General features: G+C 41.0%; 1 protein-coding gene and 1 long non-coding RNA gene across 3 annotated transcripts in view; one reads left to right on the top strand and one right to left on the bottom strand.

Annotated features, from left to right (window-relative positions):
* Positions 1 to 20,721, top strand: part of APP (amyloid beta precursor protein) — a 195,840-nt gene extending 175,119 nt beyond the window's left edge. For both annotated transcript variants that reach the window (XM_015880829.2, XM_015880839.2), the window contains 4 exons: positions 2,193 to 2,246; positions 10,421 to 10,521; positions 13,548 to 13,694; positions 19,706 to 20,721. In XM_015880829.2, coding sequence (XP_015736315.1) covers positions 2,193 to 2,246; positions 10,421 to 10,521; positions 13,548 to 13,694; positions 19,706 to 19,807 — 404 coding nt within the window. In that variant the 3' untranslated portion in view covers positions 19,808 to 20,721. The remainder of the gene's footprint in view (positions 1 to 2,192; positions 2,247 to 10,420; positions 10,522 to 13,547; positions 13,695 to 19,705) is intronic.
* Positions 2,891 to 16,196, bottom strand: LOC107322631. Its single transcript, XR_004309394.1, has 2 exons — positions 15,223 to 16,196; positions 2,891 to 10,347 (listed from the first exon to the last, which is right to left on the bottom strand). It is a non-coding gene; the product is annotated as an uncharacterized LOC107322631 (long non-coding RNA).
* Positions 20,722 to 22,676: the final 1,955 nt, after the last annotated feature.

Raw genomic sequence — 22,676 nt, 5'->3', positions numbered from 1 at the left:
GCCATGAATGATGTACTGTTTAATTATGAATACTTGTGTATTTTAATTCATTACACAATGCAGCACTTCTTAATGTTTACTGTGGGAACATCTTATGGCTTCTATGACTAAAAATGAGTTTGGTTGTTGTTGGGTTTTTTGATACCAGGATTGTTTTTCTCATGAAGCTCCTGCAGGCAAACAATTTCATTAGTTCAATCATTATTAACATTTAAGTCTGCACAGTTAGAAATCATCTCATGACTTAAACCCTTGCAAATCCTTCTTGTTTCCCATTTGACTTCTCTGTCATCTATCCAGACAATACTGGCAAATAGCATTTGTGTTGTTCATGTCATTATTTCTGCAATAATTTCTTTTTCTCCTTAGATGTCTTCTCTTGCCCATAGTATCAGAACTGGAATTTCACACTTATATTTTTTCTTTGTGTTCGACTCCCATCTCACTGTTCCAGAATGACATGACAAACTGCACCATTTGTCCTCACTTCCCATGCCTGTTTTCCTCCATGTCCATGGTCCAGTTTCAGGCTTTGTTTAAATTGCTCTCAGAAACCGGTGTTTGTCTTGTTATAATTTTGAAAGTAGCACAAAGTAAATAACAATTGAAACATTTTTCTCCTTTCTCCCTTCCTTTCCCTCTCCTGGGTTTTCTTTGCATAATCTGTTTTTAACACAGTAAGATCCACTGGTGCAGGAAGTGTTTTGTGTTATATGCAGTACTGAGCAAGTCAAGTGAGTTAAAAATTACTGTGCTATAGAAACCTCAAATACTGTAGAGTGACTAACTGCTGTGATACTAATGATGGTCAGCACCTCAGGTTGCTGGGAAATGCTGAGCATGGAAGCAAAGATCAGAGAACCAAGGACAACTTCGGTAAGGACTGAGGGTACCAACACCATCAGGAAAATCACAATGTGTTTAAAAGGAAGGGCCTGTTGCCTCTGAAAACTTCTGAGCAGTTGCTCCGGTATATTTAACATGGACTACCAGAGGACATCAGCAAGTTGCCAGTTCAGGTGTTGATGCTGCTCCAGTTTGGAAGCCTTACATTTTTAAAACCTCTTGAACACAAATCCAGGGTGCTGAGAGCTCAGTCTTCCTCAGCGTGAAGAATTGCTACACTATAAAAGCGATAGTTTTCTTTAATCTGGCACAATCATTTGCCTCATTTCAGATTACTGTCAGAATTTCCAATGGTGCCGTTGATATCTGAGAAGCAAGCTCACTGGATCCAGGAACTAGCAGGGTTAAGACCTGTGGTCCGCTTTCTCCACAGTCACAGCAGTGTGGCTTGCTTTAAATGAACCATGCATGAAATACTTAAACCAAAATGTAATTGTGGAAAAAAAGTGGAAGGTAATGCAGCCAAAAAGTCTTAATTTCAAAGTATCCAGTGACCTGCATACAAGTGATAAAGTACCAAACATGCCTCAAATTTGTCATTTCTTCCCATGCCTGTTTTCTTCTATGACTTAATCCCAGGTTTCACTCAGAAATATTAATTACATATTGGATTGATAAATTGCCATATAATCTTAAAGTTTCATAAATCTGTTTGAAATTTTCCTCATCTAAACTTCATGTTTAGATAAAAGGGCAAGTTTCATGCAAGCAGTTTTATGCTAGTTCTTTTTCCTAATGAGTTAAAGATATTGAAAGACTAGCATAGCTCAGAGCATACTGGAATGGAATATTGAGTGTAGTCTTAAAACACACTTTACTTTTACCTTACAGCTAGTGCTGTACAGAATCCCTCTTAAAAGGAATAAGGAGCCAGGATTCAGTGGTTTGCAAGTCAGCATTGATCAAGACATGCTTGCAAGAGCTCATGGTGTCAGTTCTTGCTGCCACTTCTAATCAGGTGACTGAGAGATGTCTGCAAGTAAGGAATACAGTTTGACTCTTCAGACGGAAAGTCTTTGATCTCAGTAGTTTCTCATTTTAAGCTGTAACCAGAATATGATGTGAAATTGTCGCATAGCTGTGGAACTTTCTTTGAAAGTTGTGTGCATCCCTTCCTTTTATTTCCATCATTAATTGAAGGTGGATCTTCTCTAGCTATTGCTTTTGTAACTTGTTTTATGCAGTATGTCTCTCCTACACAATCCCAATAGAAGTTGAATTTATCACCTTGTTGGATTTTGCTTATTTTCTGTTTTCTTTTTTCTTTCTTTTCTGCACTTGCCCAGTGGAGCCTGTTGATGCCCGCCCAGCTGCAGACAGAGGACTTACCACACGACCAGGTATAGAACTTGCATGACCTTTATCTAACCTGTGTTTTTCCAGCATGGTCTGCTTGTGCTGAAATGACCACCTTTTCCTTGGTATAACCCTCCATTTAAATGTAGTGCTGTATCAGAGACCAGCAGTTGGTACTTCAGACAAGTGTTTGCACACAAAACCCTGCTGGACTCTGAATGCTGTGTGTATCCCAGGTGTTCAGTATGCATGTGTGCAGGAGTGGGACCCAGAGCAGACACTTGTTAAGCTGCCAGACTGCAGAGAGCACTTTCAGTTTTGGAATATATGACAGAAATGTCTAATGCTTGGTGCAAGTCTGCTGTGTTGTGTAAATTGTGACTAATTCATGTAATATAGTTCAGGAATTCCATGGGACATCAAGAGGTTTTTTTAAGTGATATTTATCTTAGGTAACTGTAGACATCTAAGAGTTGATATGTGTATTGTCCCTCTGGATTCAATTAAGGCACCTTGAGACAATTATTCATGCTATTATAGAATAGAAAAAGGTGATTGTTTGCCTGAAGTACCATAGGTACCTGTGTCTTCCTAGTCTGACTAGCTCAAGTTGGGTTGCAGACATTTAGAGTTGCTGGATAAATTCACTTTTCAAAAGTAAAAGATTGTTTTTCGTATTAATATTCTGCTTTCTAGGTTTTTTTTCCCCTCATCTCCCATTTAGGAATACCTAGAAATGACTGATGAGAGCAAGCACAAACAAGCTTTAATTTCAGATTATTTTCCAACTCATAGATTTATTTATTTCAGTATCAGAATTATTTCAGTGTCACATCACCTTTTTTTTTTTTTTTGTGTTGTTCCTTTCTTCAGATCAGATCAAACTGTTCAATCTGTCTTTCTTTCCCCCTTGTCTTTTCCTCCAAATTTCCATTGGAAAGCATTGTGTTCAACACCTTAATGTGTTTAAATCTTTCCAATAACTCACTGATGTTTACTGACTACAGTGAATAGTAGTGTGGAATGAAATAAGGCCATATGTTAGAGCAACTGGGATGCACATTGAGGCTGGCCAGATGACATGTTCATAGCATTGTTCTAGGAGTCTGATACCTGTACTTGTGCATAGAGTCCCAGTTTTGTGAAGAGAGACTGGAACTTGTTAAAGAGCTCTCCAAGTATTCAAGCTCATGATGGTTAACCTTCAGTCTTCATGAAGAATCCCCTGTTATGAGGCCAATATTTATTACAAACAATTATTCCTTTCTCTCTTTATTACCACCCCCCCTCACATACAAGTGATGTAAATTGCTGTTGTCACTTCTCTAGGGGAAGAATTTTCTCATGCTGCCACACTCCAGTTTCAGAAGGAAATAGGATTTTTTAGGCCATTGTGTCAAAGCACCTTGTTGGTTGGGGTTATACGAACAGCATGAGAAGCATGGCTAGTGTACTCTGAGTGGTAATTTGTTAATGTGTAGGACAGACTATTAAGCTGTAAAAATATTTTAACATGTGGGCATTATGGCTTGAAATTTCCAGCAGATACAGGAAGTTTTGCATTGAGGAAGGCACGTAGATTAAAAGTAGTATCATCCAGAGGCCTTTGCAGCAGTTGTTGCATTTTAGCACAGTTTAAGTGATGCAGAGGCTGTTGTTCAGCAAAGAAGACTCAATTCCTCCGGGTGAACAAGGATAAACATGAATGTTCCTCTGTGAAGATGAATAGTCACTTACTGGAGAGGTTGAAATCCCTGGCTGTTGTGCCTGCATTGCAAATTTCCCAGCATCAAAATTCGTACAGTAGAGCTACATATATTGTAATAGGATGCAAAAAGTACTCCTGTCATCATTCCTGGTAGACCTTCATCCTTACATCTTTAATCACCATGTCCAGCTTCTGCAAATTTGTCCTTTCTGACACCAATTCTGGCTATAAATGCCCCATCTGGTTTTCCATCATCTTTTAGTAGCAACTTACCTGTGCTAGAATTTCAATTTAACAAAAAAAAATTGGTATCAGTCTGAGTAGCTGTCATAAACTAGCAATTGTGGAGAACAAAAGGTCGCTTTATTAAATAATGTGAAATACAGAGAGATTCTGACAACGTAAAAATTACTGTGCTTTAGATTTGTTGTACCTGCTAATTAAAAATAACACATCTATGCTAGAGGTTAAAAAAGGAAAAGAGGTTGCTTTTTTTTTTTTGTCGTCACTGTATTTTTAGTGTAGTCAGTAACTACACTGTTCTTAGCAACAGCTCAAGATCACACAGATGAAATTTGTCCCTTTCCTACAAGAGAGGTTGTTTGGTCATAGGACAGAAAGGACAAGCACAGCAAGTTCTGAGTTGTCTGTAGTACTCATGGTAACTGGAGTCTTGTTACTTCATCTCACCATTCTCTTTCCTCTTTCTTTCCAAAAAAAAAAATAAAAAAAATAGGAAAAGAAATAGCCAAACACCATAAAGGAGCATGCCCAATCCATAGCAGGAAAGCTTATTCAGGAAGGACTAAGTGTAAAGTGTTTACTAAGATTCAAGCAGAACTTGGTGTGAATCTCCACCTCTGTTACATTCCACTTTGCCTAGCAGCAGCTGAAGCTTGAGTCCCTGTTTTCTAGTGTAGACACAACATCTGCAGTGGTTCACACTGGTGTTGAAAAGGAGCATAAAACTTCCACACATTTTGCTTTCCCTTTTCAATTCAAAACAATGTTAACAAAAGTGGAGCTACGCCTAGATCTATTTACTCTCATCTCCTTCCCCATTAAGAAATAAACAGAGATAATAAAAAGGTCAAAGAGAAGGCAAATATCTAGGTGTACTAAGCAGTCATCATTGAGCTGTGTTTATTAATATGCCATGAAATGTTAAGAGGCTTATGGCATGTTTCTTGCCATTTAGAAATTGCTTTATATAGGAAGACAGTTAGAAGAATTCAGTCTAGTCTAAAAACATGGAAGCTTCCGTAGGAAGAGCTGCAAATATGAATACCACATTGACAGTCTTACTGTGAGAGCTTTTTCAGTAGGGTTTCCCTCTTGTCACTTTTGCAGGATAATTTATTCTTTTTGTTTGTTTGTTTGAGTAATTATTGGTAACTTTGTTTTGTCTCTATATGTAGAGTGAGATGTAAAAACATAAATGAAAGCACATCCAGATGCCTATATGCAAGTTCCCTATTACTCGCGTTAACTCAGCAGGTCTGATCTATGGAAACAGAGGAAGATAGAGGAATAGAGGAACAATTAGAAGATTTGAATCAGAATGGATGTTGCTTAATAGCAACAGATTTCCTGAAGTTCAGGGATAAAGAAAATAGCCATAGCTCTGGTCAGGGCGGATCATATTCACGTGTTGCACAGCTGCAGAGACTCTATTAAGCCTTATGACTGCTCTGTAGAATCATTAGCACATATGCTACAGTCTGCATGAGGTGAGGGCATAGAGCAGCTTAGGCAATTATTTATGATTTTCTTGTCAGAAATTGCTAGGTCTTTCTCTGGCCTTAGTGATGTTAGTTCAATACAGTGCTCTTAAACCAACTATCTTCAGCTACTAAATAAGAATCCTTAGTGGAGTTTTTAATTAGAAAATGATAGATTCTGTCTCAACAAATCTCTTTTTCTTAAGACTCCTCAAATATGGTTAATGGGTGTGGAGTTAAATGTTCTCCTGAATTCTGTACTTAGATCTTTATTGCATAAACTATTTTAAAATGTGCTCCTTTTCCCCCCTCTATGTAGAGACCATCTAATTCTGGCAGTTTCTACTGTAATTCACTTGGAGGTTGATTTTTAACTCTAAACCTGGAAGGCCTTAGACACAGCTAAGATTGTTTCAGATCCTTGCAGAACAAAATCTTACAAATCTGCTGTTTAACCAGTTGGTGAACCAGTCACAGGCAGTGTAGCCCATGTTCATTCTTGCCCTTCTTAAAGCTTAAATATAGATTTACATGAACAGAAGCTCATCTGTGTGAGAGTACAATGTTCCTCAAAGCAGCTGCCATGCTATTTTTTTTCATTGGAGTAGTTTTTAACTCCGTGTTTTATTGTTTAGTCTTTTTTTGTTTCCTGTAAGGGCAAGGAATAATTAAGCTTATGTACACTGCTTTTTGATGTTCGGAATGTATGTTTGTGCATATATGCCCAAGCGTATATGTGTGCATATGTACAAACGTGTGTATGTTTAAAAGCAGCTAGCATTGCTAATTAACAGCAATATAATTGAAAGACCATTATTCAACAAACCTAATTATTCAAGAGGAAAACAAGAAAAAAAGCGCTAAATCTTATTCTGTTTCATATACAATTGCTTGGCACACGTTTACTGTTAATAAACGGTTTTATTTTATCAAAGTATAATCTTAACTAACCCATTTTGTTGGATTTTACTGAATGCTTTTAAGACTGTGGTTTTGATGGCTAAATAGTTTTTGTCAGTTTTACTAAGAAGATGCAAGTTAAAATATTTACCAGCTGCACTGTGGCATTTTAAAATTGGAGTAATTAGGAATGCTACTCCCTAAAGATAGTCTGTAATTTAGAATAAAAAGCACTAATAATTATCATTAGTTGTGAGTTCGCAGTGAGGCTGCTGCTCCCATTTTTCTTCTTTTATGTTGGCTTTTGTATTTGAATGTGTACAGCGATCTTAGACAGCTGTTTGCATCTCATATCTCCAGTAAGACTTTCAGAAAGACCCTAAAGCTTTTCCTCCTACTACCTTTGAAAAGTAAATCTGAAGTGCTTCCGTAATTCCTGCCTGTGGTGTTTGGCTCTGCTTAACTGAAGGTAACAAAGACCCACTGTCTAAGGTCTCGTAACTTGTTTCCAATAACTGTGGTCAGAGTCTGGGAGCAGTGGTACCCAAGTCCATTATCATGTCTTTGGCACTGGTGCCTACAGACTACTTAGGGATTTCACCTCTGCCTTAGTACTACTAGCACATCCAGCTTTTGGCAGCCAGCATTTGACAGACTTCCAGGACTGGAAATAGTATTTTTACCATTGTGTTAGTAACCCTAGATGAACCCTTCGTCTTTGCATTTGTTCTTTTGTATTTCAAATGTTCTTATTATTTGTGCCAATGAGTTCCACAGTCCAGCTTTTCATTGCACTTCCTTATGTTAGTTTCTAATCCACTGTTTCATAACTACGTTGGTGTCCTGTACTTCCACAGGAGAAATATTGATTCACTTCTTGTGGATTTTCTCCCTGTTATTCACAGTCATATGGATGTCTGTAGTGTCTTTTTCCAGTTTGAATACTCCTGATTTGTGTAGTCATTCCTTGTCCAAAAACCATCCCATACCAGTGTTTGTCTCCCTGCTTTGTATCTTTACTAGTTCTTCTGTATTCCCATGTGGTTGAGTGTCCAGAACTGATACCATATGTAAAATGAGGTTGCATCGTTTGTATAGAGGTGTAATGGCATTTTGTTTTCTCTGTTCCTTCATAATTACTTCTATCTTTCTCTTTGCTTTTTTGACTGCCACTCAGACAAGTGCTCACAGAAAATTATCCACAGTGACTCCAAGGTCTCTGTCCCGGGTGGAACAGAGCCAATATAGAGCCCATTGTGTATGTATAGTTAGGGCCTTTTATGCCTTTGTGCACCATTTTCCCTTATATCAGTATGAAATATCCTTTTCCTTTTATTGCACACTCAGAATTCGTAACATCTTTTTGCAGCTCTTTGCAACTGGTTTTACTTTGACTTTTTTTTTTTTTCATTTTTGTCAATGAACTTTGTCACTGCACCATTCGCTCCATTATCCAGGTCACTTCTACAAGTATCACAACACAAATCCTTGTGAGACCCAGCTGGTAACCTTCCTCCATTGTAAAAAATGACTGTGTATTTACACTTTCTTTCCTGTCTTTTAATTGGCTATGGAAGGTCAAGTAGGACTTTCCTTTGTAATCCTTCCCATCTTAGCTTCTGCCACAGCTTTGATGAGGGATCTTCTCAGTTGGTTTTGGAAATGGAGATTCACTCTGGGCCAGGTCACTGTTTCCCATATGCTTGCTAGCTGTTCAGGGACCTCAGAGAGATTCAGGAGCAGGGCTTCTCTCTACAAAACTCAAGTTGATTCAGTGTGTATGTGTTTGTATATGTTCACATCAGTATTTTCAGTGAATTTGCCAGCTGTAGCAACAGAGTTGTACAATTCCCCCAGTCCTTGCCCTGGGGGAGTTTACACATGGTGGTTTGGCTACTGTACCTGAGGAGCATCCAGTGTGGCCATGGACAGCAGCAAGCACCTGGGAGCAATTCAAACTGTGTGAAACACTGTTTTCTCCCTATTGTTTCCCCCATTCAATCTTAAGAACAAAGAAGCGGAGGGATTAGAGATGGGAGCCTTGGTGTGTCCAGACACGTGTTCTCATTTTCTTCACTCCTTAATGAAGGTATAGGGGCTATTTTTAGATGATGCAAAAGAAGAGTGAATCATGTTCTTAGTTTGGAAATCTAACCATAGCTGTAGACATTTAAACCTCTCTTCAGGCACCACGTGGATTTTATTTCCTTCATTTCCATTTCATTGACAGATCATCATGATTTGTTTTCAAACTGCAGCTCCTTAAGTACTTCACTGTTCTTGCATTTAGAAATGGCCTCTTATGTATAAGTGTCATAATATACTTGTCAGTAAGTGTAATGTGGCATCAAAAATCAGATGCTTAATTTAAAAGAAAAAAAAGAAAAAGATAGAGATCTTTGAAGTTCTTTATTTCTTAAAAAGATGATAAACTTTATGGGGCAGTTGGGCTGTTCAAGAAAATGACCATAAATAATCTATTGTGTGAAGATTATTCTTGTTTTAACCTTCATATGGTTTATTGTGAAAAACAAGATCAGTACCTCAGAATGCGATGGTCAGTGCAGCCTGTAGAAGTTCTTGGGGAGGTTCTCTCTGTCTCATAATACAAAACTAAGTCATTTAGTGGGGAAAAAAAATGTGCAAAGGAGGCAGTAGGAGAGGAGTAATGCTTTCATTCAGTGCTACTTCAGACTGTGAGGCTCATTGGCACATCATGGGATTGTATTGACAGTCTGGAAAGGTGATGGAACACAATCGGTATCGCTAAGAATTTTAGAAGAGGTTTTTCTTCTGCATCAGAGCTTATGATCAGCCCCAAATACTAGGAATTAGAGGGGGCTGGTGAAATGCTAAAATAAGTGCAGGCAAGGAATATGAACTAGTTCGTTCTCATCACGTTGGACAATGAGGAAATAACTTGTCATAAACACCATGTTTCTGCAATCTTTGTACCTCCAAGCAATATAAATGTCAATCAGTTGTATTGAGAAGGGGAATAGCCGGCTATGTGAACATCTCTATGTTTTCTGCTAGCCAGAGCCAGCCTTCTGGGACAGAACATTCATAGGTACGTGTAAAGGATGCACTTCTCAGATGTTCTAAGTCTGGTGCACTCTCCAAAGTCTACCTTACAGAGAAAATCCTGCCCTTCTTCCCAGTTAGGCAAGCGCAGCATCTTCCCATTGCACCTAAGGGGAAAACAGGTGTGAAAACTGCAATTAAAATCTCTTCAAGCTGTCATTACTTGCTTTACTTTATGATTCTAATCATGAGATAAGTACTCTCCTTGGCAGGAGTCAATTCTGAGCAGTTTGAAATACACGGGTAGGAACTGTGTAAACTTCACAGATATTAATAGTGAGTTATTTATGCGTGTTTGTATATAAGATGCAGGTTCACAGGAAGCAAGGAAATAACACATATGGAGTTTCCGACCTCATGCTGTTGGTATGTGTTTTTAATTCACAGCGGCCTGAGCTTAGGGAGGAAAACAACTTCAGCCTGAACGCTAAATGTGCTTGACATGGCTAAAGAGGCTGTCAGAGCAGATCCGTCTGCACCCTCTGAGCCAGTTCAGGAGACCGTGTTGATCCCTGGCAGCTTAGCTCTTGCTGTGTTTCATACTGAAAGCCTTTGATGCTTGTACCAGCATAGCTGCAGAGAATTAAGGAACACTAACAGAGGAGAAATTTTACCAGCTCATTCTGTGTCACCTCAGTGACTGACATGTCAGACGTACCTCACTTTCCTCCCAGTTCCCTTTCACACTGCATCACACCTCCTCCGTGTGAATGATACCATTGCCTTCTGCTCCTGTAATGGTGGAGATAAGCAGAGTGCGAATGAAATGATGACTGTAACAGAATGTCGCTGTGCTGCAATGCAGGTTCTGGCTTGACCAATGTTAAAACAGAAGAGGTTTCTGAAGTAAAAATGGATGCGGAGTTCCGACATGACTCAGGATATGAAGTGCATCATCAAAAGCTGGTGAGTGAACAAATGGTGCTCTGTACGTGTGGTGTGAATTGCTGGTTACTGCTGAACATGGGAGCCAGTTGTGGCTCTGTTTCCTCTGGGTTAGGAGGATGCTGAAACTGTCAACATGTGAATAGCTAATGATTCTAGTGCTTGTCTCTAACATGGAAGTAAAGCTGGAGTAATTTCAGTAGTGAAGATGAGAGCCAGTAATTCTTACATAAGTGTGAGGAAATTCTGTCCCTTCCTGCCCTCACACCACCACGTGGCCAGACGTGTATCTGGGCAATACCTGTCCTGCTGTTCATCTGCCCTTGTCACATAACTAAAGTAAAGAGATACAGAGAAAGAAAATGCTACCCAAGTTTAAAATGAAAAGAAAAAAGTCGCATGAAGACACAGCATGGTGCGGCTAGAAATAGAGTGACACCTATTCAGGAATAGATTCCTGTTCTCTCAAAACAGATGGGAGCGATGCATGGAGGAGCTGAACTCCATGGAGCACAACCTCTCATAAGATCCCCTGCTTGGGATAAGAGGATGCTGCCTTAGCTTTGTGCATCTGCGCATTTGGTTCCATAAGCTGTACTGAATTACTAACAGATTAAGGGCAAATAGGATAAATATACCATTCCTCCCTTGAACTGTATTTCTTAAGCATACAAAAATAACAACCAAATTCAATGTAAGTAAGAATGAGCATTTTCTAAAAGCTTTTCTTCAGTTCCTTAATAAGTAATGAAGTACAGCAGTGTTGACTTTTCTGCTTCCTCTTTTGTAAAGGTACATTACATGATGAGATTTCGGTTCCATGACTTTCAGTATCGTATTAAACTTGAAAGCTTTTTTTCTTAATATATTCTTAAAGCTAAGTAGTGCTGAAAATTAAAATTAACATGGGACTCAGATTTGCATTTGAACTAGGCAATCACTGTGTGAAAAGATATTCTGCTGTCTCTTTGATGCTGAGAACTGAGAATTCCCAGTTTGATGAGCTAATCCAAAATGCATTAGAGCTAATTTGGGAGATTCTGGTGTGCTTAGCTCAGATGAGTTAAACATCCTGGTGGAGAAATACAGTGTGAGCTCACGGAAGGGAAGGAGCTTGAAGAAGTGCATTTTCAGGCTCTTGTTTGTTAGTTATTGATCCTGCATCACATACACTTCCCTGCAGCAGCCTTCAGCATTTAAGTGGTTTGATAGTTGCCGTTTGGAGCTGCCAGCTGCCCTGCCTGTGGTAGCGGATGGGGAGTGCGCGGTAGGCCATGCACTCGGGCAATCTGTGTCATGCTTAAAATGGGACCTTTCACGCTTTTTAAAGCATTTAATGCCGTGCTTCTTGCTGATAGCTGCAGCCATTATTTAAAAATCAGCAGGCAGTCCTCTAGGTTATCTTTTCATTGAGACCAAGCAAGGAGTCTGGTATTGTTGAGAAAGTACTGGAGCGCACTGCTTGTTTACTGCATGCCATATCCTAGCTGATCCCCTTCTCCATTAGCTTTAATTTAAAAGCAGTAAGCATAAAATTCTTTCATCTGTGTTTTATTCTTTGCCCTGGGAAGATTTACTGAAACAGTCTCCTTAGGATATTGCCTTGAATTCAGCTTTGTATTTTACATGCAAACTTCTGAAATTGCAGTTATTTTCTCCTTTGTGGGTGCTCACATTTTAGCAGTAAGTTAAATTGATTTTCTTGACTTGAAGTGCTCAAGGCCTTCCTCTGTTGCACACGTATATTAGCTGGGGTATTTCACAGTGCTCTGAAATAGCATGGTAAGACTTCCGTTCCCATGCAGGTGAAATTGTGAGGAGAAATTATTACTTCACATCAACTTATGCCAACACTGTGTACTGTGTATACTTTGCAGTGAATTCTTAACTTTGTCGCAGTGTATTTCTTGCTTACAACTAGGAACAATATAAATATTTATACTGCTGCTTTAATACCTCTCTGAGGAAGATTGTGTTTTTTAAAGACTGCAAATATTATACAGCTCATTATAATTCTCGACTGGTTTCCTGCTTCCCTCTGTATTTTTGTTAAATACTTGTCAAAGTATTTAGTCTTGCAGAGTGAGGTCGTCTTACAATTCTGTGAATGTAATTTATTCTCTAATCCTTTTTGCACATTTTGGTAAATAATAATAAAAGTATAATATTGACAAGGGGACAAAAGGTTTGTAAAGCGCACATAAATGTAAAATAATCCAGTGTTTACTTTGAATACAAAAGAGGACAGTGAAAACAATTGCTCGCATTTCAGATCTGCTCTTGTTGCTAACAGCCAGTCTTACTAAATGCGTAGTAAAACATCTTGCTGTCTGCTGATTTCCCTTATCAGTACATACAGCTCAAGTGAATCTTCTCTGTTTTTCACACAGCTGTCACATCGTGTAGGTCACACAAGAGTACTGTCTCCATCCAGATGTAGCTGATTCTCCCTTTGCTCTGCAAAATCTCGCCTGGTCGCTTAGATCAGCATGCTTGTGTTTGCTGGACCCTTGTCCCTTTGGTGTGAGAATTTTCTCCCAGCTGATTGCATGCCAGTTTCACTGTTACACTACAGATCTTCACCGCTCCCTTACTGAAGGCCATCAGATGTAATCCAAACAAGCTGAGCAGATGCCGATTTATGAACACTTTCACGACCTGCATTCTAAATACAAAGACATCTATACGCTCCCTGGTCAGTTCTCTGCAAGCATATTTTGCAATTATCATCACTAGCTTACCAAAAAAGCCATTACTTACACTTCTGTTGTCATGAAGTCCCATGCAAAGCAGAGAACTGGAGATGAGCCTTCCCCTTAGCCATAGTACTACTACACCAAAGGCCAGATAGTTCTTCTAAATTGCTTTTGTATGTCTTCTCCAACTATGAGGGCTTCGCTTTGCGGTGAACCACTTTTGCATAATTCAGATAATATGCAGTGTTTATTTACTGGTACTCTATTAGGCTTTTTATTGCTGTGTTCACTGGAGAAGTTAACCAAATACTCAGGTGTTTATTACCTGCCTTCTTTTATTTTTCTTTGTAGGTGTTCTTTGCTGAAGATGTGGGTTCAAACAAAGGTGCCATCATTGGACTAATGGTGGGAGGTGTTGTCATAGCAACAGTGATTGTCATTACCCTGGTGATGCTGAAGAAGAAGCAGTACACGTCTATTCATCATGGGGTTGTGGAGGTAAGAAATGACAGCCAAGCACAAGTGGTGTCACATGTACAGTAGTCAGAATGTGTTTACAAAGAAACCTCTGCTTTGGTTGGCCTTACACTCACAGCCTGAGAGGTCGCATCTAGCAGAGTGGAATTTAATTCTTTCGTTTTGTACATTCAGACACAATATAAACCATGCTAAGTTGGGCGCAAAACCACAGGAATCTATTGTGGAACAGTCCCAGACCAGTCACCTCGTAATGAAAAAGTTGGTCCTTTAGGAAATGTTACACTAGCCAATAATCAGATATTGCAGAAGAGGAAAGATCCGCTTATACTGTTGGTGGGAATTTATGCACCAGTTTTCTTCATTTAGTTTGCAGATTAATGTATGAGGTAGATCTGCTGTGGATTGTGCTTTAGCTACAAGAATTTTCCCTGTACAGATACTTTATTGCTTTTTGTTCTCAAAACCAGATTTACCTTTGCCACAAACAGATTTTGATTTATGAGTAATCTGAAGCACACAGATTTGGGAAACACAAATAAAATACAACACTCCTATGTGGGATATAAAAGATGAAAATGCTTGTGTCTTCCCAATCTACCAAATGCATTTGTGGTCAATTTACAGGCATATAAAATGCCTCCTATATTGCTTGGTTTTAAGAAAGGATCTCTGTACACAACAAAACTTGAATTATAAGACCCAGAAAGGGAGTCCTGAAGTGTTTTTCCCTGTGTGTATCAATACATGTGTATCAACTTGCTGTGTCAGTACCTGATTTACAGGTAATGCTCATATCAGCACTTGAGACATTTATGCTTTTATCTTCCAAGACTGGTATTTTAAATTTTAGATTGAAACCAGGTCTTGTTCTTGTCAGCAATTAACACTGGTTTCAGCCTTGAGTCAAATGAACTTTGGATTGGTTTTTTTTTTTTGGATATAAAAACCTACAGCACGAGGTGCTACTGAAAATATTAGCTGATATTTATTAGCACACCATAGATAGTTTTGCCTTGTAGATTTCCTGTGTAGTGTTTGGTGTTGATAGCTAAGATTGATTCTGCATTCTGCCAGGCTTGCTCTGTAGTCTTGGTAGATTTTATAGCTTCATTGCATGAGTTTTCTACCTCCAAAAGGACACAACATCTATTATTGTGCTAAGTTGTAGAAAATCTTATAGCAAGCACTTTGAGAAGACCACAACATGCAAAGGATGTGTAAAATTGATGTTTAATATTAGAATGCTCTCAAAATTAAGCTTTTCCATTCTAAAGAGGATTAGTGCGTCTTCGATATGACAAGTACAAAAAGCACGAAAGAGCAAAAACACGTGATGTAAAAATAACTGTATGTGAGCTCTGGGTTGAGTGAGTATGTTTTGACAGATCTTGAAACCCGTTTGATGCATGTCAGAAGTTACTGTGAGAGTTTGTCTGTGACAGTGGATGTAAAATGATGAATGACTGCATGGTTGAAAATTACTTGCTATATGTGTACATTGCACTCCAGCAGACGTGTTGAGAATGGCTTTTGCTGGTGCACCCACCTCAGCTATCGCTGTAAAAGAAGGTAGAAGAAAGAGAGGTTCCCTCCTCCTGTGCTCCAGACTGCAGCCAGCTGTCACAACTCATTCGATATCTCAGCTTGGAAGCTCATTTGTTGTCTGTCACAGCAGCAGCACCTCCAGCAGCAGCTTGTGGGGAGAAGCAGTGATGGAGGGCTCACAGCAGTAGCAAAGGAGCCATTGCAATTGTTGTAATACTCCGAAGTCCACATCTCAATGACCAGTCTGCAGATGTGTATTAGGCAGCATCCATTTAACATCATTTAAAGAACAGCATAGTATTATTTGTCGCATCTCTGAGTGCTGGCAGCACGTCCTGTCTGGGAGTTTCACCTTTCCCACATGTGTAGAGGCAGCATGGCAAATTTCCCACACTGTTGCCATCCTCCTGACTCCACACAAGGATTTTCTGTGTGGAAGATTTATAGGCTGGAGCAGGAGGGGATAGATGGACATTCTTTAAAGAGGTTATCTACTTAACCTAGCTGTTTTCTCAGGAGACATCACGCTGTAGAACAGAGAAGCATCTAGATTGCTTCTCAGCAGCATGAAAGCACCCGCACCTCTTAAATGCCATGTTCAACTTCTGCCACCTCTATAATGGGTGCAAAAAGCTTCTTGAAATGGTAAAGGGCTTTAGTGATTTACTGACAAGGAGATAGCCAAGGTAAAAGCGTGTAGTTTGACAGAGCAATACCTGGGACAAAGGCTGAAGGAAAAGAGAGGAACAGTTTGTCAGTCAAAATGGGTAAAAGTGAGTAGAAGAGGAGACATTCAGGATGAGCAATAGTGCAGTAGGTTGGCAGTGAGATGGATTAGTGTGTGGCTGTCAGCTGTAGGAAGGAGAGGTAGCACTAGCACTAGTCATTTTAAAGGCTAAAGGGGAAATTTGAAGAAGCGAGTAAGTCTGCAAGTGGAAGCCTCAATAAATCCTTTCATCTCTAAATGCCATATTTCAGAGGTTATTGGGCTTCCTCTGTGAACAAGTTTGAAAAGTGGGTCTTTTTGGTACAGAATATTGTTCGAGGGTGTTAAAAATTCTGATTTCTACCATCCTTCCTCATATTTTTTCCCAATCTCTTCCTCCCTGATTTTCTTCCAGGGTTCTCATCTATTGTTTTGTCTCTTCTGCTTTCTCTTCCTTTGATTCATTTTTATTTATGATGTGTTACCTTTCCTTGTTTCTTTCTCACAAGCAGGTTATGCTGTGTGCTTATCATATCTCCTACTCCTGAATAAGCAGTGATGAGTGGGAGGCTTAAGCTATAAAACAGGTTACAGAGTTCTGTCCAGTGTTTGTTTGGAGCTTAAATGGGAGGAAGTACAGCACAGGTTCTGGCACACCCTTCCTTTGCATCCCGTTAGAGAGAAAAATGCCCTCAGGCACATATTGATGCTTGAAGATCCCTGATTGTATTGTTTGGAGATCTCTGATTTCTCAGCCCCCACAGCTCCGTATTACACTGGTTTTATGCTAGAAGAGAATCTTGTTGAGCTGTCAGTAGGTTTAGCTGTGAGTTATGAGGCTCTGATCTCTCAATTTGGACAGGCACCAGAACTCCTGTAGTGCAGCATTGCTATGCACAAGAACCATGGCTGACCCAGCATGATAGCAGCCCATTCAAGAGCAGAAGGAAGGGCTCCTTCTCCTGTACATTTGCATTGTATTCTTATATTCTGTAAGTGCTAAAAAAAAAAAAAAGCAACTGGAGCACGTGTAATTTTCCCTGCTTTGTTCTCTTTCCATCACAGCCGCCTTGGTGACAACAGCAGCAGTGGCAGATGGTGTGCAGTGACACAGCCACAATGGAAATAGTTAATGCTGTTAAATTTGCATGGTCCTTAGGGCAAAGATTAGGCCTTGTTTGTGTTTATACAAGACCTGTATTGAATGGGTTTATGTGACCCTAGTGCTGTTACAGTGAAATACTTACTTGAAAACAAGCGGTCTGCAGCACGGTGATAGTGTCAAGGCATCGCTAGAAGATGATTCAGTGCACGTGGTTGTGGATGGTGTATCAACATGGAGGGAAAAGTTGGCTTTGAAATGCGAGTGTGAGGTCTCACCCTGGCTGCTGAGCAAGTGGCTGTGCAGAGGTGCCTTGGGGATCTGCATATAGAGGTTGAAGAGGACGCAACTGTGAAGTTCCCAGGGTTCTCCTGTCCTTGATGGATTGAAATGGTTGTTGGCAACCAGGCTGAGCGCTCTGCCCATGTGAGCGGGCCAAGGGGAGTGTGTATTCTATCAGCAGAATATAATTCCTTCTCTTGCTTCTGGAGAGGAAGGGAAGAAGGCAGTAATTTCTCCCCCTGATTTCTAGCATAAGGGAAATCTGGGGAGTGATTTCCTGCCCATTTTGCAGGAGGTGAAAAAATTGATTTGGGGGAGGCTGTTTGCCACAGCTTGCAAGGGAAAACAGCGTGTGACCTTTCAAGTTGGATGTTTCACCTTAGTGTGTAATTATTGTACAAGAAAGAGAGTTCACAGAAGATGCAGCGCTGATTGGAACATGGGTGAAATTTTGAAGGGGAGCACAGAAAAATGGGTTCAGGGCTGGCAGCTGATCTGAGCAGTCATATGTACTTGCCGCATGCAGAAGCATTTCTTCCCTTAAGTAATAAAAGACCATCAAGATGGAAAATGTCTCTGAGAGGATCCATTTTCTGGCGGCCCTGCAGGAAGGTGGTATGATCATATAATGCATCGCAGTAAGGGAAGGGCTACAAAAATAAGCTGAGCAGTTTGCCTTGTCTCAAGCATGGAAGAACACAGCTTTTATATTCCTCCAGGGCATCAGGTGCCAACTCGCAGACAGTCATAGGCTGCCCTTACTTGAGGTGAATATTGTAGAGTAGGTTGAAAGTGAGTATCAAATATAAGTACTGCTCCTTTACTTTTTTATTATTAGGCAGCCAGGGTTAGCTTGTCTGCTATATAAGACTTGTTAAGAGAATATACTTTCCATTACACAAAAGGTTATTTTTATGCCCAAAAGAAATGGCTATTTTTCCTAAGGGTCACTGCTTACAGAATTCTACAGTAAAATGCCCATACCCTTTATGTGAGCCTAGAGGCTGAGGCACCTTCCTCATGTTACATTTTTGACAGTGTAAAATTCACTTTCTGCCTTCTAAGAGCTGTTAAAAACCCGAGCTCAGAGAGCAAGCAAAATAGCTGACAAGCAGACTTCTTCAAGTGTGTTTTAATAGCTGCTGTTGGTTGGTAAGATGGCTGTGCCATGGTTGGGTTTTTGTACACAGCAGATATTGAGCTCCCAGCAGAGGTAGAATACCTAATTAACATTTAGAGTCAGCTCTTGCCCACTCTAATTGGCATTTTACATTACTGTAATATTGAGTAAAGAAGGAAGTAATTTGTGAAGCAGCAGATATTCAGTGGAGAAGTGTTGACTGAGCTGTCTTTATGCCTGTCTTGCAGGTAATCAAGAAAGGTCAGTTTCTGTTAAGTAGAAGTACTTAAGCAGTGAAGACATGTCAGGCCTCTGGTCGCTAAACCTAACCAAATATGACCTTGGAGCCAGAGAAATTGGTTTCAGAGTGTGCAGCAAGATGTTGGCTCACCCTCTGCCTGGCTGCTCTGGCTTTTCCTTCACACTCTCTTTTTGTTATTGCCAGTTAACTTTTAATAGCCTTCAGACTAGAGCACCTGCAGCAGATCGGACTACAGCACGAATAGAAAACCCTTACTTCTGATTCTTCTAGTTTCTTTTTTTTTTTTTGTGAGCTTTTTATTTCCTTTTGTGACCAGTTGATCCTAAGTGCAGATGCTGTATGTACTCCAGGAGGAAAAAAAGTAATGACAGGGGACTAGCAGAGAGACTTGAAACATATCCCCTCACTACAAGAAAGACATGGAGGCCCTGGATTGTGTCCAGAGAAGGGCAGTGGAACTGTGAAGGGCCTGGAGCACAAGTCCAGGGAGTAGATGAGGAAGCTGGGATTGTTCAGTCTGGAGAAGAAGAGGCTCAAGGGAGACCTTATTGCTCTCTACAGCCACCAGGAAAGAGATTGTAGTGAGGTTCGGCTGGCCTCTTCTCCCAGTTAACAGTGAAAGTGAAAGGGAATGACCTCAAGTTGTGCCAGGGGAGGTTCAGGTTGGGTATTAGGAACAATTTCTTCTCAGCAAGAGCAGTGATGCAGTGGCACAGGCTGCCCAGGGAGATGGTGCAGCCACCATCCCTGGAGGTATCCAAGAGCCGTGTGGATGTGGCACTGAGGGACGTGGTTTGTGTGGATGAGTTGATGGTTGGAGATCTTAAAAGCAACAAAATCCATAGGCTGATGAGTTTTGTCAGCCTGTTTTGCAATCCCAGCAAAGAATTAGGTTGCAGACTGGTTCTCATCTCCCTGTCTTTTCCTGGCTATTAATCTTGGCATTGAGGAAGTGCAGGGTATGCTGTGAGCTGAGCAAGGATCTGAGCTGGTTTCCTTCTTCCCACAACAGGTGGATGCTGCAGTGACACCGGAGGAGCGCCACCTCTCCAAGATGCAGCAGAACGGCTACGAAAACCCCACCTACAAGTTCTTCGAACAGATGCAGAATTAGGACACCACAGCAGCCTCATGAGTTGGACAGCAGAACGATCGCTTCACTGCCCATTGGTGTTCAGTTATAGAATAATATGGAGAGAAACAAAAACACTCTTGTTTTATTATTTACTCATTATCGCCTTTTGACAGCTGTGCTGTAACACAAGTAGATGCCTGAACTTGAATTAATAAAATCAGTAATGTATTTTCTCTCTCTCTCTCTCTCTCTCTTTACATTTCCGTCTTTACACTACATTATTAATGAATGTTTTTTGTGAACTGTAAAGAGTTTAGCTGTATTTAACTAGTGCATGGATAGCTTCTCTTTCCCAATTATTTATCACGTAGCTCCTTAGCCAGTTGTATATTATTCTTGTGATTCGTGACAGAAGAAAAACAAACAAACAACCATGAAGTCCTAATTGAAATATGCTTTAAGAATGGATGGGGGATGCTTTCTGTGTCTGTGGGGTTTAGCTGCTTCTCTTTGCCGCACGTTCTTTTCCGATCACTATGCATTTTAAAGCAAAACCACATTTTTTAAGAAGTATTCCGGATGGGTTATTGAAATTCTTTTCCTCTGCAGTTGCATTTTATTGTACAGATTGTTGCTCCTGGCTGTATTAGTGACGTAGAAATCATGGGAATACACGTTTGTTTCTTTGTGCCTGTTTTATGTGCACACTTTAGGCATTGGAAGGTAAACCTTCTTTTCTTTTCCATGTATCTTTTTGATCTTTAAAAGAAAAAAAAATAATAATAATAATATTAAAAAAAGAATCCCTGTTAATTGTGAGCACTTCTTGGGGGGGGAAAAGTGCCTGCTGGTCGAAAATTAACAGGGATCCTCTGCAGGATGATTGTACAGAACCATTGCTTATGAATTGATAGCTTTCTACACTGTGTTACATAAATAAATTAAGAAAAGAACTTCTGGGTGAGTTTTCTTTGGAGATGGGAAACAAGGAATTCTGAAAGCCACTGAAGCTGGGGAGACTCTGGGTGGAAGGGTGGGAAAGAGATGTTCCTGCAAGGACAGCGGCACTCCTGGCCTGACTGGTGTGGGGGGAAACCGCAGTAAGCCTTGGGGGGGGCAGAGGGGCACTGGCCTCAGCTGTGTGCCCTCCAATGTTACAGTTCTCACTGGCCACAGGAACAGAGCAAAGCCATCAGCCACACTCTGGTATGTCAGCCCCAGCTTGGCACCACCCACAGCCTGCCTGGAAGCATGTGGTGCCCTATCCGTGGAGGTGCTCGGTGCCAGGTTGGATGAGGCCCTGAGCAGCCTGAGCTGGTGGGCAGCAGCCCTGCCCATGGCTGGGACTCGGTGAGCTTTGAGCTCCCTTCCAGCCCAAACCATTCTGTGATTTTGAGTCTCCCTTCATCCCCAGCCCTGCAGCACAGGCAGCACACCCTACACTGCAGAGCCCACCTGCCTGGAGGGACAAGACTGTTTTATTTAGTGAGTCCACAGCAAACAGACCCAGGGAGCTTCCAGGTGGCCTTTGGGTGGCATGGAGCCCTCCAGGTGCGCCTAGAGATCTGCTGGCAGAGCTCTCCCTTTAAAGCCAGACGGTTTAGGCCACACAGCAGGTGGTGGTGGGGAGGGGCCCTCAGGCACAAAGAAAGCCACCAGAACCAGAAATGCTTTGTTTCACACATTTTGGGGGCAAAACTCTCTTTTTGCCATTGTAGATCTTGTAACGGAGATCCCACGTGCCCCCTAGAAAGGCCTGCGTGAGACTGCCTTCAGTGCATGAGTCTGCTATCACAGAAGAAGATCCTGCTTCAGGGGGAAGGCAGGAAGTAATTCAATTGAATGCAGTCTCATAAGAGGAGCATTATCAAGTATTCCTTTCAGAAGAAGCTGGAGTAATCCCTAAGATGCAGAGGGCCACCAGCCTTTAGAGCAAATCCCACTTATAATACCGTAATCCCGTGCAACCCTGGGTAGAGAAAAATGATTCCAACAGTAACTGTCAGACAGTTGGGTTTCATGGTGCAGGGTTACATGGCTGGTGAGACACCAGTACTGCTCTTCCCACTCATGGACCACCTTTAAATTAATCATAGCATTACTGCACTGATCAGGCAGTCGGTTTTTACACATAGGCACACTCTTGAAAGAAAGGCAATAAATACACGCCTTGATGTGCACACAAAGCACAGGAAGCAAAGAACGTTCCTTAAAACTTCAGCACTAACACTCCTGTAGTTGCTGCAAGCCTGAAAGCAATTTATCACAGCTCCCAGGTAATAGCAGCAGCCTTCCTGCCTGTCTCCAGCCATGCACGCTGCTTATTGTGGAAAGATTATATTAGAAGTGAATAAAAACAGCCTGACGGGCCCATAAAGCAGAGAGGCTGACAGGAAGGCAGCTGGGCATCAACACAGGATGGATGAGTATGAGCTGCTCCAGCAATGAGCTGAGCCATGGACTGGGAGCAAAATTCCTCTCCTCAGCCCTGAGGAAATAATGCTTGGGGGAAGGGAAGAAACAAGCAAAATAAGCATATCACTGTCTGCTGAGCTGGTATCAGCGATAGGGAAAGTTGTATCATTGTTTTGATGGAAACAGGGTATGGAGCAGGCTGGAATCCATTGGCCGATTTGGGGCCAGGGGTGCTGACTGCAGGATGGTTTATGGAGAACATGGGGCTCCTCACACAGCCCTATCATCACCATCCTCCTTATAGCTGCATTTACCAAAGCAATTTTAGCTCCATTACCGTGTGGCCTATCCTCGTTGTTTAAACTAATGGATTTGTTGATGGTGGGTGAGCTGCTGTTAAAATGCCTCCGGGCAGCAGGACTGAAAAACACCCTAATGACAGATGAGGACGGAAGCAAACAGCGCTGCCCAGCGTCCTGCTGTGCTCTGCGTA

The sequence above is a fragment of the Coturnix japonica genome, chromosome 1, assembly GCF_001577835.2.
Source record: "Coturnix japonica isolate 7356 chromosome 1, Coturnix japonica 2.1, whole genome shotgun sequence".
Classification (NCBI taxonomy): Eukaryota; Metazoa; Chordata; class Aves; order Galliformes; family Phasianidae; genus Coturnix; species Coturnix japonica.
Note: the sequence above shows the minus strand (reverse complement) of the source record. Positions and strands in the feature narration are given on the sequence as shown.